Below are 16,196 nucleotides of genomic sequence, written 5' to 3'. Positions count from 1 at the left end.
TATTTTTGAAAATTTGTGCTTTTAAGTAAACTTACCTGATTATTTTTTTGCTATTTAGAGATTTGGTTGTTTTAAAACTATTATTTGTACATCAAAGTTTCCCTTTATAGAGTAAGACATGTGGTGTGTTAACTCTCCCCTGTCTTGAGCACATAGTTTGTGCAGCTCTGCACATATAGCATTTCTCCATGATTTTCTAGGCCTATACAGATTCGTAGATTTTTGGCTTCATTTCCTAATGGGATACTTTTATTTCACCAGTGATCCAGTAGTCTTTTTCCATACATCCCACTATGTTGCTCCTCCCATTTTCTTGCTGTCAACTCCATATCGGCTTCACAGTTTGGAATATTGTCATGGTAACATCTTCCTCTAACATAGGGTGACCGTTCACCATAACGTGGTTGTCCAATGCTTAAGCATGGAGTTCATCCCTATGCTGCTTACACAGCATTTGCATAGCTACTTTTTCTCTGCCTCTATTTCAGTCCTTTTCTCCATTCCATTTTCAGTTTAAATTTTTTTCAAGAGCTCTTTCTTTGAGTCGTTTGTTAACAGAAAGTCATTTATGTGGAATAGTTCCAGTAACTTGCAGTACACTTCTTGTAGCTTTTCTCACAGTAAAAAACACCAAGGGACTCAGTGCCTTCATCCTTGATGAACACCATCATTCTTTTCAGATTCTTCTGGTAATCCAGTACCTGTCAGTGCATGACATTCTCATCATACTATTTCTTATGTTATGATTTAGTACCATTACTTGCTCATTGAGTCTTTCCAGTAGCTGATCCTTTTAAAGTGTCCTTCTGGTACAGTAACAAATACTTTTTGAATATTGACATTATACAGTGAAAGCTTTTCCCTTTTTGCATAATACGTCTGTAATTGCCTCTGTTGTTAAACCACAAGCCTTCATTTTTCGTATCCTCTCAGATTAGGAACATTTGTCTTTCAAGTAACGATATCTTGTTGAAGTTTATCTAGTTCTAAGTTCCTTACACTTGTCTTGTGATAAGAGCATTTTAAAGTGATTATAGAGTATAATTCCTGAATTAAATGTTTTGCATTTCACATCTGCTGATAATCATTAGTAATCCTATTACTTCATGTTTGCAAGTTTTTTTTGGTAGTTGCATTGTTATGTAAATATTTTCTTGGTTATTTGTACTGTGTCAATACTTTTTATGCACGTTCTGTTTTTAATAGGTCAACAGTTTGTTTGAATATTACTTTTAAATAGGGAATAATTTGTGTCATTTATTATAAAGTAGTGTAACAACTGTTAAGCCCATACTGTTTTTGGGTGCTGTTATGGTTTATTTTTGCCTATTATCAGATTTTCCTGTAGGAAATAGGATTGACGTTGAGACTTGTCTCTAAGGAGGAGGAATTAGTTTTCATGTATTGTACTGTTCACTAATTCTGACTTCTATACCTTTTTTGGAAACTGTAGTGGTGGTTTTCCTTTGTGCCAGGGTGGTGTACCAGTTCCATATGTACAAAAATACCAAAACATTTTTCTGAAAATATATTTTGTTTTCTATCCCTTTAAACAGATTATGACTAGTGATGGAAATGGTAACAATGTCAGGGTACTTTTGAGCAGTGGGAACCACATAGCAAAACCCAGGTCCTTAGCTGTTTATGAAGGAAGTGAGTACAGATCCAGATTTTATTTTGGTTGTATTGTGTTCAAAATTGTATTATATAATCTGATTTGCTATGAATATAGAATTTTTATTACAAAAAGTCCAGCTTCCATATTTATCACACTTTTTACTTTTTATAGTAGGATTAAAACAGTAAGTGGCATAGTGTTACACATTCAGTTTGCTATTATGTTGGTATTTATTTATATCATTTTACTATGCTAGAGAAACAGGCACAAAAACATCTTGAATGATGCCAGGATACTTTAAATTTCAAGAAGGTACATAATTGCTATCTTTTCAGAATTATATTACCTTGATTCTGTCTACGAAAAGGTGGAACGTGTTGAGCTTCCAGATGGGAACAAACCTGAACCTTTAATGGAAAATGAAGCTGATCTCAAAGCTCTGAAAGTGTTTGAGAAACGACCAGGTAAAATATGGCTGCAGTCTAATAGTAGTTGTCATTTGAATTTATAAAATTTTTCATTCTTGTCTGCAACTATTTCTAGTACCATTTCTTATTTTGATTTATTTAACTGTTTATTTTGTATTATTTCAGCTTCTCCTGGTAGTCCTTGCAAGGTGGGCAATGGAGGATGTGAACACATATGTATTCCAAAGTCTAATAAACAGCGATCTTGTAGATGTACAACTGGGTACAAGCCTGATGGGGAGAAAGCTTGTAAACCATATGAAAAGTTTGCTATTGTGTCACAGCTAGAAATTGTTAGAGGTTACAGTTTAGATGGTGCTGGAGAGGCAATGTCTCCTATTGCTGGCCCAGGTATGTATATCTTTTATGATTTCTTGTAACCAGCTTAATTTATGAATACTAAGGCCTAATTTCAGAGTTGATTTGCTTCACATATTCATACTTTGTAGGAGTATAGTAAGACTTCGTCAGTGCATGTTATGCGGTAGACTGTAGGCATTACTTAAGGTTCTTTGCAGCATCCCTTCAGCCTCTAGCTGCAGCCCCTTTCATTCTTATTACTGTACCTCTGTTCATAATCTCTTTTTACTTTCCACCCTCTCCTAATAATCGATTCAAAGTGCAACTGCAAGGCTTTCCTCCTGTCACACCTTTCAAACCTATTTACTGTCAGTTTCAGTTACAGTGCTGAATGACCTCATAGGTCGTAGTGCTTGGCCTTCGGCCTAAATTTAATGTTCTATTCAATAATAAGACTTTTTAAGGAAAATTGTGCTTTCAAACTGTAAACATTAACATAGTGATATAGTCTTCTAACTTGTGTAAAAAAGTTTTAAGGGACTCTTTCTGATTTGGTAGATAGAAATTCAATATGTTCTTCATAGAATGCTAAAAGAAATTCACAAATAGAATTTAAGTCATCTTTTGTAGAATGCCTGTATTTCCAGACATTTATTTACAAAGGTTTGTTGATGTTCTGACTATTTGATTGTTGCGATGCTTTTGGCCATACCCGGTTGGGGTTTTAAAATTAATGCATTGTCCACTTACCATATTTTTTAATTGTATGTGAAGGTAAAACTCTGTTTAAGGAAGATAACATTTCATAGGTAACTGTTTGGTCATTTTTGGCTCTCATGTTATTTAAAATAAGTAGTGGATGTGTTAGTTTGTTGGATAAATTTTTAAGTAATATCTATTTTATGTTTCTTTTCTTTTCCATTCCACAGGTCATAATGTTCTACATGTAGATTATCATTATTCCAAGAACTACATTTATTGGATTGAATTCAACCAAGGTGGCAAAAATGGTATTTATAGAAGTAGACCAAATGGTTCAGAACTTGAAGGTGTTATAGTTGATGGTATAGGCTCCAATGGCATCCGTGGCATAGCAGTGGATTGGATTGCAAATAATTTGTACTTCACAAATATTTTTCCTCATGAAACGTATGTTGAGGTCTCATGGTTGGATGGCACCAACAGAATGGTTCTGAAGAGTTTAACCAAAGATTCACCGCGCGAGTTAGCTGTGAATCCTATCAAGAGGTAAGGGTACAGAAATTTTCATTATGATTTTTCTGGTAAATCCTTTTAAAATAATTGGGAAATTTTATCTTTTAAGTTTTTATAATGAGGCTTTGAAAACAATATCAGTATTCGTACATGTTATTGCAAGTTGTACTGAAAATTTTTCATTTTTATATTCCAGGTATTTGTACTGGATTGACTACGGCCAGTTCCCAATGATTGGTCGGTCATTACTGGATGGCACAAAGTGGGAACCAATCGTAACTAATGGTGTCAGCACGCCACGTGACATTACAATTGATATGTTTACGCATGATGTGTACTGGGTGGATTCTACCTTAGATTCCATTGGCAAGGTTAGTAAAATATATACAATTGTAGCAGTTACCTAAGTAAGGTCTAAATGAAAAATAAGTAACTTATTGTAAGTCTATATATCTATCTGTCTATATATCTGTTCAGAGAACTTTTGTCAAATAACATGTTGTGACAAACAAAATGTTCAACATTAATTTTGGTTATGGCAGAAAAAATTTTGAAAAATAAATTTTTTGAAAAAAAATTATATTTCATACAGACAGAGTCTGGAATTATATGCAGTGGTGCTGGCTGATTACTCTTTTTTTTTTTTTTTTTTTCTTGTGAAAGGAACTGTGGCATTTTGGATAAGTAAGTTGTACATAATTTTATGTAAATGATCAGGTTTCCTCTTCAAGAACTATATTTTTATTTATGATTGTTTCAGGTAACATTCAGTGGAGGAAATAAGCAGTTTATTCGTCGACAGCTACCAAATCCCATGGGCCTAGCACTTTCCAATGAGAATGTTTACTGGATAGATAGAAATTTAGCATCCATTTTCCGTGCTTCTAAATATCCTGGGAACACAACACAACCTGAAATATTCAAGACTAATATGGAAAACCTTCGGGATATTGCCATATTTGACATCAGTAATCAGCCGTCAAAGGTATACACATTGTATTTTATCATCTGTCTTTCAGGAGTTAGATCATGAAATGTATTGCAATATTTCCTAAAGAAAAGAAACATTAACCACATGATTTGAATACCTAGTTTTATGCAACTGTACATGTACTATTTTTTTAAGCTTTGATTTACTTTTTTTCATTGGTTATGAAAAGTTTTGGTCTTGCAGTTGAGAATTATCTTTTTCTCATTCAGGTTGATACACCATGTACTCGGTTAGGCAATGGTGGATGCGCTCAGTTATGCTTTTCATTCCCTAATGAGGAGCCAAGCCTTCCAAGGTTTCGGTGTGAATGCGCTTCTGGTGTACTGGCGCAGGACAAGAAAAGTTGTGAGGATTCAAAAGAATTTCTGGTCTTTGCAACGAGAACAGAAATCCGAAGCTTATCTCTCACTGTGAGGAGTAACACAGTGCCTTTTGACACGGTGGAAGGGTTAACTAACGTAGTCGGCATTGATTTTGATTATAAGGACAAGCAGCTGGTGTTTACACAAATAAGACCAGACACAAAAATTGCCAAAGTTCCCTCATCAACTCCAAGTGTAGAAAGCATCACACCTATTCTTGAAAAAGGAATAAATCCTGAAGGAGTAGCATACGACTGGACTTCCAAGAAAATTTATTGGACTGATTCTGCAAACAACAGCATATATGCCATGGACAGTGACGGCGAAAATATTGTTATGATTATTCAAGTGGAGCGACCCAGGGCAATAGTATTAGATCCATGCAGGGGGTAAGTCTTCAAAGTTAATGCATGCTCTTCAGAGAATTATTTTACTTTCAAAACATGATGAAATGTTGGAATTGATCATAAAAATGCATTGTATATAAGTCACATTCACAGATAAGTTGTATGGTGATCTTGGAGATGCATTCAAGACTGCATCATAGAAATTGATAATTTGGGATTGATTGTCAATAATTAATAAGAGCACTGAGACAAGGTAGGGGATATACAGTGGAATGAACATTCAAACAAAGTTTTTGGGATACAGTAGGGCTGATTAATGTTTGGAATGCAACACTAATAGAGTTATGGTAGCAGGGTGATAGTTTCAAGAGTTTGGATAGTGTATTAAAATTAGCTGAGCCATTCAATGTTTTAAAGAAGAGGGACAAGTGCTTTTCCATTGCTGCTCACCAGACTTTTTGTAGTGCTGCTTGGCTATTTAGTCCTGTAGTTCACAACACTGTAGTTTCTTCAGTACTGGGAATTTTCATGACTTACTTTGCTCAGTGAAATCAAGAGACTGGTAAACAGCTTGTTGATCATATGAGAAGTTATATCAATCAAGAGATCATAACAATCTAATCCAAAGCTTCTGTTGTAACAACAAAAACCATCACTATGATTTGTTGGTAGCTTTATAATATTTATGTGTATTCTCAAATCAAATTGTTTTGTACATTTTTTTGTTGCAGGCACATGTACTATACAGACTGGGGAAGGTTTGGTACTTCAGGAAAGATTTATCGTGCTACTATGGCTGGATCCTTCAGGGAAGTAATTGTAGGTGATGAGTTATCACAGCCAAGTGGTCTAGCCATTGATTATGATGATGAAATGCTCTACTGGACTGATGCTGTTAAAGAAAAAATTGAAAGAGCTTACCTCAATGGAACTAATAGACAGGTTAGCATAAACTTATTACATGGCTTTTACCAAGACATGGATTTTTTTTTTGTTTTTTCCCTCCTTAAATTTCTATATACAATTTTTTTCACTGAAATTTGTCGAAATTAATAGAAAATAAGATCATCAGTAGTCAGTTTATTTTTAACTGTAGATAATTAGAGAGATTCCATTTTCCAGATAGTATTCATATTCTTTTTGAAGAGTTCTCTCAGGAAAGCATTTAGAAATTGTATTCATAATGTTCGTAATGTAAGGCAGTAAATGCCTTTGTTTTTGAGTCAGAAATCACTCTGGTTTGATTGTTAAGGTAGCTTAAAAATTTACCTTTAATCATTTATACTCTAATTGATAAAGTGTTTTAGTTTTAGATCCATTTTGTAAGACAAATAATGGGTTAAGGAAAAAAATTAGTTAACCGACATAATCGTGAAGATCTGGTACGTGCCCATATAATTTGGAAATGAGCTGATTTTGATACCACATTCCAGAAGCAAGAGCTTTATTTTTACTTTGCAAGGAAAGTTGTTTATTGTGTTTGTAATTACATTGCTGGATGGTGATTGCAAGACTGTAGATGGTTATATAATAATGCTGAAAGTCTGCAATTTATATTTTTAAATTTTGTGGCACAGAGTTATCTTGTATAACAGCCATAGTAAATAAAGTACTGAAAAGACAATGTAGGCTTTAACCAGTGACATCATAGAAGCATTTTAACTTCTTTCCTCAGGTTCTCATTACGGCGACTATTTATCCCTTCGCGATAACAGTACATAAACATTTCATTTACTGGACTGACCTGCAACTTCGAGGAGTATTTAGAGCAGAGAAATACACTGGTGCCAATGTAATCGAAATGGTAAGGAGACTGGAAGAATCCCCGAGGGACATTCACGTATTCTCAGATGAGCGCCAGAAGTGCAACATCAAGCCTTGTGATATCAATAATGGTGGTTGTGCTCAGTTCTGCATCCCAAGCACAGATGATAAAGTGAGTATTTATGGATTTTGTTTCTGTGGATATAACCTTATTAGAGATTTTATACCAGTTATTGTTGCATCCTTAACCTATCGAGATATTGGGGTCCCCAAATTTATCTGTAGCAAAGCACACATTGCTGAAATTTCAGTGTTACTGTTTCTCAGAGTGATAAAGTTTTAAACACTGATATACTTGGTTTAGAAAAGCTCTTGCTATTTCATTAGCATTTGCATCGTGACTGAATGATGAAATTAGTATTCTTTTATTTCATATTTTACTTTGATAGTGGTATTTTTATTATATTGTGAACCTTTGGCCCTTGAAATGGTAAGGTACACTGTAAGGTTTTAAAATTTCTTTATAAAATGGGAATATTTAAAATGTTATTCATGTCATTTATGAAATGAAGGTCTCTGTGACCAGAGTATGAAAACTTTCATTTCACCACATGGTTTGGTGTCATTGGAGGAAATGCATATAAAGGAAATCTTGTCTGTCTTTTGTTACAAACGTAATTTAAAGCCTAGTCTTCCATTGTGGAGAAGTGGGGTCAGCGAGGGGAGGGTGGAAGTATGTTATATAATGAGAGATTTTTGAAGTACAGGTGACACTAGGGATAGCAGGCAAGAACTTGTTCAGGCTCTTTTATCTACTCAACTTTTAGGGTACATTATATTAGATTAAATCTAAAAACTAATAAGTGCACTAGAATCTCCATGAGTGTCAGGTTGAATTACCATTCTTATGGAAACAAGCATTACTCTTCAGCCCAACCTAAAGAAATGAGACTACCGTAGTACATCAAACCACTGGCCTGTTGCTTTAAGATCGAGTATCATTGAAGTATTCAGTATTTATCTCTCCTTTCAGTATGGCCTCCATTATGCGTGATCCTCCAAGGATCATCTTTCATATCTCACTGATGTTTTGATATCTTTGGAACAGAAGATGTTTTAAAGACAATCGCTGCATATCTGTTATTAACAAATGAACATCTGTTCCCTTACCCTTTTTTAGTTTTGTTCCTCAGCATCGTTTTCTCCCAAGTGTCTTTATCTTTCCCCTGTAGTTATGAGGTAATATCATCTCTTATGAACATCTATCTTTGGCATTCACATTCAGTCCAAATGCTATTATTTTATCAGTTCAGTATTGATATCATATGCAAATTTGTATCCTGTTATTTGATGTGTGCAGTAACTCAAAAATAGTGTCTAATTCTTTCTGTTTCACTTCTCATCTTCTTTTTTTTTTGTATGAGAAGAGGGGTATTTCATCCTCATATTCCCACCAACATTTTATATGATAATGCCTAGATCAATTTGCAAATCCAAGTTCAGACTACAACTTTTAGATGTTACAAAGTATAGTACAGGTCTTAAGTCTTCAGAATTTGGTTTTATTACCTTTAATTTAATGTTATTCCTCTTCAATCTTTTCTTTCAGGTTGAATGTAAATGTAACACTACACTGAAATTAGTGAATGAAAACAAGATGTGCGTACCACAGAATTACAGCTGTGAATCCAACAAATTTTTCTGTGCCAATGGAAAGTGTATTTCTCGGTTATGGGCATGTGATGGCTCAGATGATTGTGGCGATAATTCTGATGAGGACAAAAATTACTGCAGTAAGTACATTTTTATATACAGTATATAGCAATTCATTCACGCATTACATGAACATGATCATTTATTTCACTAGAAATTAAAATAAACTGTAATTTTCTCAAATCCATACTTGTACTTCTAGCTTACCATACCTGCAGTCCAAGTGAGTTCCGATGCAAGAATGGGCGTTGCATTTTTGCAACATGGAAATGTGATCATGAGGATGATTGTGGTGATGGCTCAGATGAAGAAGAATGCGAATATCCTCCTTGCGCTGATGGGGAATTCACTTGTGCCAACCATCGTTGTATCCCAGAGTCGCAGGTAAGATGTTTTTTTCTTTGCTAATATTGTTGCGTAAAAAAGTGTCTTTACAGTTTTAAGTAGTGTACCCTGACCATTGATTCTAATTTTTTATCTTCAGTGACTCTAGGGATTCTTTATTATTTTAAGTGGTAGGAGAAACCTTGCAGATATAAAAATGCAGGCAGGGTTTACCATTAACTGTTAATTTAGTAGTACAAGTAGGAACTGCATTCAAAGAGGCCTCAAAATAAAATTTAGAAGGAAATTAAAAATGAACATTATTTACAAAACTGGCATCTGGTAGTAGAACTGGATATTCCACTAAGGACACTACCCAGGTAAATTGCCTTATCATCTTCAGCTTTTTAACTTTAAAAAATGGAAGAATTGTAAACTGGTGGTTTTATGTTGTATATTTTATTTGTGAATGTTTCAAGTGTAGTGTAGTGGAGAAGTATCTGGATGAACATTTGCTGAAAAACAGATTTTTGTAGACATTGTAACTATTTCCTCATTGGATGACCTTGAAGGTTTGAACTAAATATTGTATCACAACTTGGACAAAATACTCTATCTTGGATTTTGTTTTTCCCATAGGTTTGTAATGGTGTGAATGACTGCAAAGATAAACACACATCAGATGAAGCTAGTGACCGTTGTCCTGAAGTTACTTGCCCAGCAAATCACCTGAAATGTGAAAATACAACAATCTGTGTTGAACCCTACTGGCTGTGTGATGGAGATAATGATTGTGGAGACAACTCAGATGAAAATAAACTTCACTGCTCCGAACGATCTTGTCCTCCCAACAGTTTCAGGTAATTTGGACTTGTAAAGTCTTCAGTTGTAGTGGCTGGGGTTATTTTTCTTTGCATTGTATAGTGCCTCTGCATAAAATGCAATTTGGAAATTGCTTTATGAATATGTTAATTTTTATAAAATGTTTTTACTTTGCCAAACTAATTATAATGAACATTTTTCTTCACAAGGTGTCCCAATCACCGTTGTATCCCAGGCACTTGGCATTGTGATGGAGATGATGATTGTGGAGATGGAGCAGATGAACCGGAGGAATATTGTGGCCAAGAAGATCGTACATGTTTCGGGGATCTTTTTACCTGTGACAATGGCAATTGTGTACCTAAAATTTACTTGTGTGATGGTGATAATGACTGTTTAGATGGATCAGATGAGGATGATCGTCATAAGTGCAGTAAGTATTATAAACAGTAATTGAAGTACTGTACCTACATTTCAACATTTAAGATCTCTTTACAGTTACATTTTTCAGAACCTGGAAATTATCCAGTAAGTCCTTAAAATGCAGAGGCCTTTCACAGGCTCTGGCAAGAAATTTTGCAAGGCCTCAATGGTCCTCAACAGATAGCTTAAACAAAAACCAGCTCTTCCAGTTGATTTTTTCCAGTTACTTCAGCTCAACTTCATGATGAATGGGAATGATCATATTGGAAAATAATTTGGTATTTCTTGTAAGTTTAGTAAATGATTTAGCTCATGGCTGATCAAACTGTTTGGACATTAACCATAAGGAATAGAAAAGGTCAGTATTTATGCAACTTTAAAATAATTTGAAATTCTAATTAGTATGTGTGTCATGGTAATTGGAAATACGCATGCCTAATTTTGATTTTGCCAATTCAACAGATAATCGGAAGTGTGATGCAGAGACTGAATTCACTTGCAATGAAAACAAGCAGTGGGGGCGTGCAATGTGTATCCCAAGGAAATGGGTATGTGACGGTGATCCAGACTGTGTAGATGGAGCTGATGAAAATTCGACTTTGTTAAATTGCCCTAAACCTCCTGCTTGTGCTGAAAACGAATTTCAGTGTCAAAACAGACGTTGCATTAGCAAGGTACAGTATTGAAAGCTGTTTCTATTTTTTAGATTTCTTATGTGCAGTTAGTAGCAAAGTTAATAGTTAATTTTCTTATAGGGGGTTAGTGTCATCAGTGCACTGTAGGTATTACTTGAGGTTCTTTATAATGGTAATAATAAGGATAATACATAAAAGGTTGCATCATTTTTCAGCTAAAACGTTGAGGAATAGGTTTTTCTTTGTAAAATTGTAAAAGTAAGGTACTTTGATGATTTCTAGTCTTTTTGGAAATGTAGATATTGTAGTCAACATGTAATCTAATTGAAAATGTTGCTTCAAGGATTGGGTGTGTGATTTTGACAACGATTGTGGGGATGGGTCCGATGAAGGCGTGGAGTGTAACAGCAAGTATCGCCATTGCACTACTGATGAGTTCAACTGTAAAAGTGGAAAATGCATTCGCAAATCATACCATTGCGATGGGGAAGATGACTGTGGTGATAATTCTGATGAAGTTGGATGTGGTAAGTAATGTTGGAGAAACCACTGTTATATTTTTGTCTCCTGTTTGTGTACCTAAAAACTGTTAGCGAAGTTTGATATGTGATAAAGAATGTTGGAGAGAGTAGCTGCTCCCTCTCTCCAACTCTCCTTCACTCTTTCCCTCTTTCTCCTCCCTAACACTCCCTCTACTCTCTCATTCTTTCCCTCTTTCTCCTCCTTAACACCCCCTCTACTCACTCTCTCAGTCTGTCCTGTTAAGATAGTTGCTTCAGTTACATAGCCCAGAATCTTTGACATTTTATATTTCACCCCTTCTCATCCCCCCTTTCCTATCGGTACTGACCTTGGACTTAAAGGGCATCGAGAGTGTCACTATTCATCTCAGCGACCTAAGACTTTGGATTAGACACCAATGTCTGTCTTTTTGGCACTTTATTCTTCACCCCTTCTGATGTTTTGTGATTTCATGTAATTATTAATATAGTTTTCCCATAGGAATTTGCCCTCGAAGAATTAAACTTCTCCATCTTTTTTGCAGAGCCGGAAAAGAAATGTCAGCCAGGAGAATTCCAGTGTGGTGATGGAAAGTGCATACAAATGAATATTGTATGCAATAAAGTTAGTGACTGCAGCGATGATTCTGATGAACCTCTACATTGTAATGTGGATGAATGTGCAAAGGTTGAGCTGCATCAGTGTGGTCACAAATGTATCAATACATTAATTGGCTTTGAATGTGCTTGCAACCAAGGTTACAAGTAAGTAATTTTAGTTATTCATATTGTCTTTAATGATCTGTATAATTTTGAAAACTGCACCATTTAGGTAATTGGTGCTGGAGGTGGGAGGTATTTTATTTTATTGTGTTATGGAGATAAAGCTCTAACTTCTTTCCAGAATATTGTTTTGATGATTATTTAGGACTTGAATATAACTTGAGTAGGTAATTAGTGAACCTGAGTAGAGATAGGTTAATAGGATTAATAGGACCCATGATTGCTTTTAAAAAGGCCTCTCATGTTGTGCATCATTGCAGTCAGTGTAAGATATATATTACATTATATTAAATTTACATGGTAAAATTATCGTTTTACTTTGCAGATTAATGCGTGACAAAAAAGCTTGCGAAGATGTAAATGAATGCACAGAAACACCTGGAGTGTGCTCACAAAAATGCTTCAATACACCTGGGTCTTACAATTGTAAATGTGATGAAAAATATTATGAACGTGAGCCAGATGGCCACACATGTAAAAGAACTGACAGCACACCACCTTGGGTATTCTTCACAAATAAATATTATGTCAGGAGGCTAACAACAGATGGCTCCACATACATGCTTATGCATCAGGATTTGAGAAATGTTGTAGCCCTAGACTTTGATGACAAGGAAGAAATGATATATTTTGCTGATGTAACAGCAAAAACAATCTATCGAGCTAAAATAAATGGGAGTGAAAAAGAGGAAGTTATTAAACACGATAGCCATGGGCTAGAGGGTCTTGCAGTTGATTGGGTAGGAAGAAAAATTTACTGGCTTGATAGACATAGCAAACAGCTAGATGTAGCGGAGTTGAATGGTACTAATCGCAGAACATTAAAAGCTGATGGCATAAATGATCCAAGAGCAGTGGCAGTTCATCCTGGTATTGGGTACGTTTACTTCACAGACTGGCATTTACAGACTTACATTGGTCGTATTGGTATGGATGGCTCAAACTTCTCGCGTGTTCTTGGCTTTGAAGATAAAGTGATATGGCCCAATGCTCTCACTTTTGACTACTTTGCAGATCGAATATATTGGGCTGATGCTCATCTTGATTACATTGCTTATGCTGATCTGGATGGCAAAAATCGTCATGAAGTAATGAGAGGGTCACGCGTGCCTCATGTCTTTGCTATCTCAGTATTTGATGATTATATGTACTGGACTGATTGGAACCTAAAGGCAGTGTTGAAAGCAAACAAATTTACTGGTGAAGGATTCCAGGCTCTACGAAACACAACTCACCGCCCATATGATATTCAGATTTATCATCCTTTACGTCAGCTACCTTATAATAATCCCTGTGGTGATAACAATGGAGGTTGCTCCCATTTGTGTTTGTTATCTCCTAGAGAAAATGGAACAGTTGGATATACCTGTGCCTGCCCAGATCAGTTTTACTTAGTAGCCAATAACAAAACTTGTATTGCAAATTGTACAAGAGGCCAATTCCGCTGTGCGGGTGCTGATGACAAATGTATTCCAAAATATTGGAGGTAAGTGCAGTGGTGCTTTTCAATTGGTAAATATCACTGAGATGCTTTAGCAAGCTTTAGGTTTTATAAATATTATCGAGATGCTCTAGCAAGCTTTAAAATATATATGGTACTTGTTTGAGTGACCATACTGAAGGTATTTGATAATTTTACACTATTTTCTTTCACTTCTGTAGTGTTCGTTTTAACAGTTTGTTTTTCGTTGAGAAGAAATAATTCGAGTAAGTTAGACAAGCTGGACAGTCTTGTGGGAAGAGACAAAAGGAAACATAGGCAGAAGGCAGGGCAATTAGGGCTGAAAGGACTGGAGAGACCCTATTGCATTGTCTACATTGTACCAGTCAAGGCACATATTAGGCATTACTCCTTACAGGGAGGTATATCCTAAGATAAGTTAACGTAAAATGTGAAATTTCAGATGTGATGGTGAAAAAGACTGCGCTGACGGGACTGATGAGCCACCAGGTGACATTTGTCCCCAGCGAAAATGCCGTGCAGGACAGTTCCAGTGTGAGGATGGTAATGGTTGTGCTGCTGCTACACAGCTCTGCGATGGACAAAATGATTGTCCTGATGGGTATAGTATTTCGATTTTAAAAACTCATTAATTCATCCCCATTATTCACAGGAACTTAAAAGCATAGGCCATTTGAGTTAATGGGAAGATTGGTGTTAATTCAGGATCTTTGTGATTTTTTCAGTTTTAGAGTACTAACCGTTGTTTAAACTGACAATGTGTAGATCACTTCCAATTGTTGTTGAAACATTTTATAAATTATATTTTCCATAAATGATGACTTAATGCTCTACCATTGTGGTATCTTTAACGTAGTCTTCATTCACTGGATAATTTTTGTAAAGCTTAAATATTGTGTGGGTACTGTGATTTCATTTACACTGTATGCTCATGTGGAACCTCATTATTTGTATTGTATTCTTAGTAGAATTTAGAAAATTTTTTTTTTACTTTTTATACAGATCTGATGAAAAGGATTGTCATCTAGAATGTACATTGTTAGAATTCAAGTGTAAGTCAACGGGCAAGTGCATCAACATTGCTTGGAAGTGTGATGGCGATAAAGATTGTTCAGATGGATCTGACGAAGGAGATGAATGTGGTAAGTGTCTTGGCGTCATCTTTGTGGCGCGTTTCTAATACTGAATGTGGTGGAAGAAATTCTTTTTAATACTACATTACTTATATGACTTTTACTTTTTCCTTGTATTTTTTTCTTTTTACTTTATATTTGTTTTATTCAATATTTCAGTCAGGAGGAAGTGTAATGAGGAGACCGAATTTTCTTGCAAGAATGGCAAGTGTATTTCAAAGCAGTGGTATTGTGATTTAGATAATGATTGTGGCGACCATTCTGATGAACCAGCATTCCTTTGTAGACAGCAGAACTGCACTGATGGCTGGAGAAAGTGAGTTTTGCTGAGAATGTTGATTTTGCATGTTGTACATACTTTCTACCCATAGTCTTTATGAGTCATAACTGCTATGGCAGTTATACAGTACTCTATATTTTCACATATAGCATTCTATTAGAAATCATTTATGATAAGCTAGTTGTTTCATTAATTTCATATGCGGTCCTTATATTTTATCTTATTGTAAGTTAGTTTACCAGTACCACCAAACCAAGTTTGTCAATTCATAGGGATTAGTCAGAAATGTGTAACTAACTAAACAAAACAGATGTTTTCATTTACCATAAATCTTTGGAACCTATCTTATTATTGCTGTTTTTCTTAGATGTAAGGAAAATTTTCTTCATAGAAAACAGTGGGCACAATAAAACTGATGAGTAACTCCCCTATTCTACCTTGATAAAAATCCTGCCTAGAGGATGTTTTCAGATCAAGACAGCTGCAGTTGAGGTCCATTACGTTAAGGTGCAATTGTGTATCATGCTTCAACCTGTTAATTGCCATCCTTAGCCACTTCCACAAGTTTTCAAACTTTACTCCAATTTTTTCCACTTGTGTATCATTCAGGTTTGCCTGTCTTCCAAAGTATTTTACAGCTCTTTTTCATCAAAGATAACAAAGAGAAAAGAGATTATAAGGGCAATCTTAAGGAACCAAACTTTAATCAGTAGTTCCATTTAAATTTGATGCTGTATTTTCATTTAAACTGAAAGTATTTAGGCCACAGCATAACAGAAAAACTCTTCTGCTATCAGTAAAAACGTTGGTAAAAAAGTACTTTGCTACAAACAGTAAGATTAAGAAAAAATAAGAAAATGGAGGTTACAGAAATGTTTATAAAAAGGGCCCAAAGGGGAGGGAGACAACATTCTGTCTCTGTTTATCTTTTATTTCTTTTAATTGAAATTATTCTGCATGACTGTCTTGATGTTCAGTAGGTTTAAGTTTTCCATCTTAATAGTAATTCGCAATGGTAGTAAAGCTCTGCAAATGACTGAAATTTAACGTCACTTTT

At 35.2% G+C, this 16,196-nt stretch overlaps 1 protein-coding gene across 1 annotated transcript in view; it reads left to right on the top strand.

Annotated features, from left to right (window-relative positions):
• The window catches only part of mgl (megalin), a 511,712-nt gene that overhangs the window by 482,296 nt on the left and 13,220 nt on the right, over window positions 1-16,196 (top strand). The window contains exons 28-47 of the mRNA XM_067093356.1: window positions 1,557-1,653; window positions 1,954-2,082; window positions 2,212-2,436; window positions 3,315-3,633; window positions 3,797-3,971; window positions 4,361-4,585; window positions 4,801-5,342; window positions 6,032-6,242; window positions 6,976-7,236; window positions 8,674-8,857; window positions 8,980-9,161; window positions 9,741-9,961; window positions 10,133-10,356; window positions 10,809-11,020; window positions 11,325-11,508; window positions 12,027-12,246; window positions 12,590-13,750; window positions 14,169-14,327; window positions 14,729-14,868; window positions 15,019-15,175. Of these exons, the coding sequence (XP_066949457.1) occupies window positions 1,557-1,653; window positions 1,954-2,082; window positions 2,212-2,436; window positions 3,315-3,633; window positions 3,797-3,971; window positions 4,361-4,585; window positions 4,801-5,342; window positions 6,032-6,242; window positions 6,976-7,236; window positions 8,674-8,857; window positions 8,980-9,161; window positions 9,741-9,961; window positions 10,133-10,356; window positions 10,809-11,020; window positions 11,325-11,508; window positions 12,027-12,246; window positions 12,590-13,750; window positions 14,169-14,327; window positions 14,729-14,868; window positions 15,019-15,175 (5,228 nt within the window). The remainder of the gene's footprint in view (window positions 1-1,556; window positions 1,654-1,953; window positions 2,083-2,211; window positions 2,437-3,314; window positions 3,634-3,796; window positions 3,972-4,360; window positions 4,586-4,800; window positions 5,343-6,031; window positions 6,243-6,975; window positions 7,237-8,673; window positions 8,858-8,979; window positions 9,162-9,740; window positions 9,962-10,132; window positions 10,357-10,808; window positions 11,021-11,324; window positions 11,509-12,026; window positions 12,247-12,589; window positions 13,751-14,168; window positions 14,328-14,728; window positions 14,869-15,018; window positions 15,176-16,196) is intronic.

Source organism: Macrobrachium rosenbergii, chromosome 50 (assembly GCF_040412425.1).
Source record: "Macrobrachium rosenbergii isolate ZJJX-2024 chromosome 50, ASM4041242v1, whole genome shotgun sequence".
NCBI lineage: Eukaryota > Metazoa > Arthropoda > Malacostraca > Decapoda > Palaemonidae > Macrobrachium > Macrobrachium rosenbergii.
The sequence above is the reverse complement of the archived record's forward strand: the minus strand, read 5'-3'. Positions and strand labels throughout refer to the sequence as shown.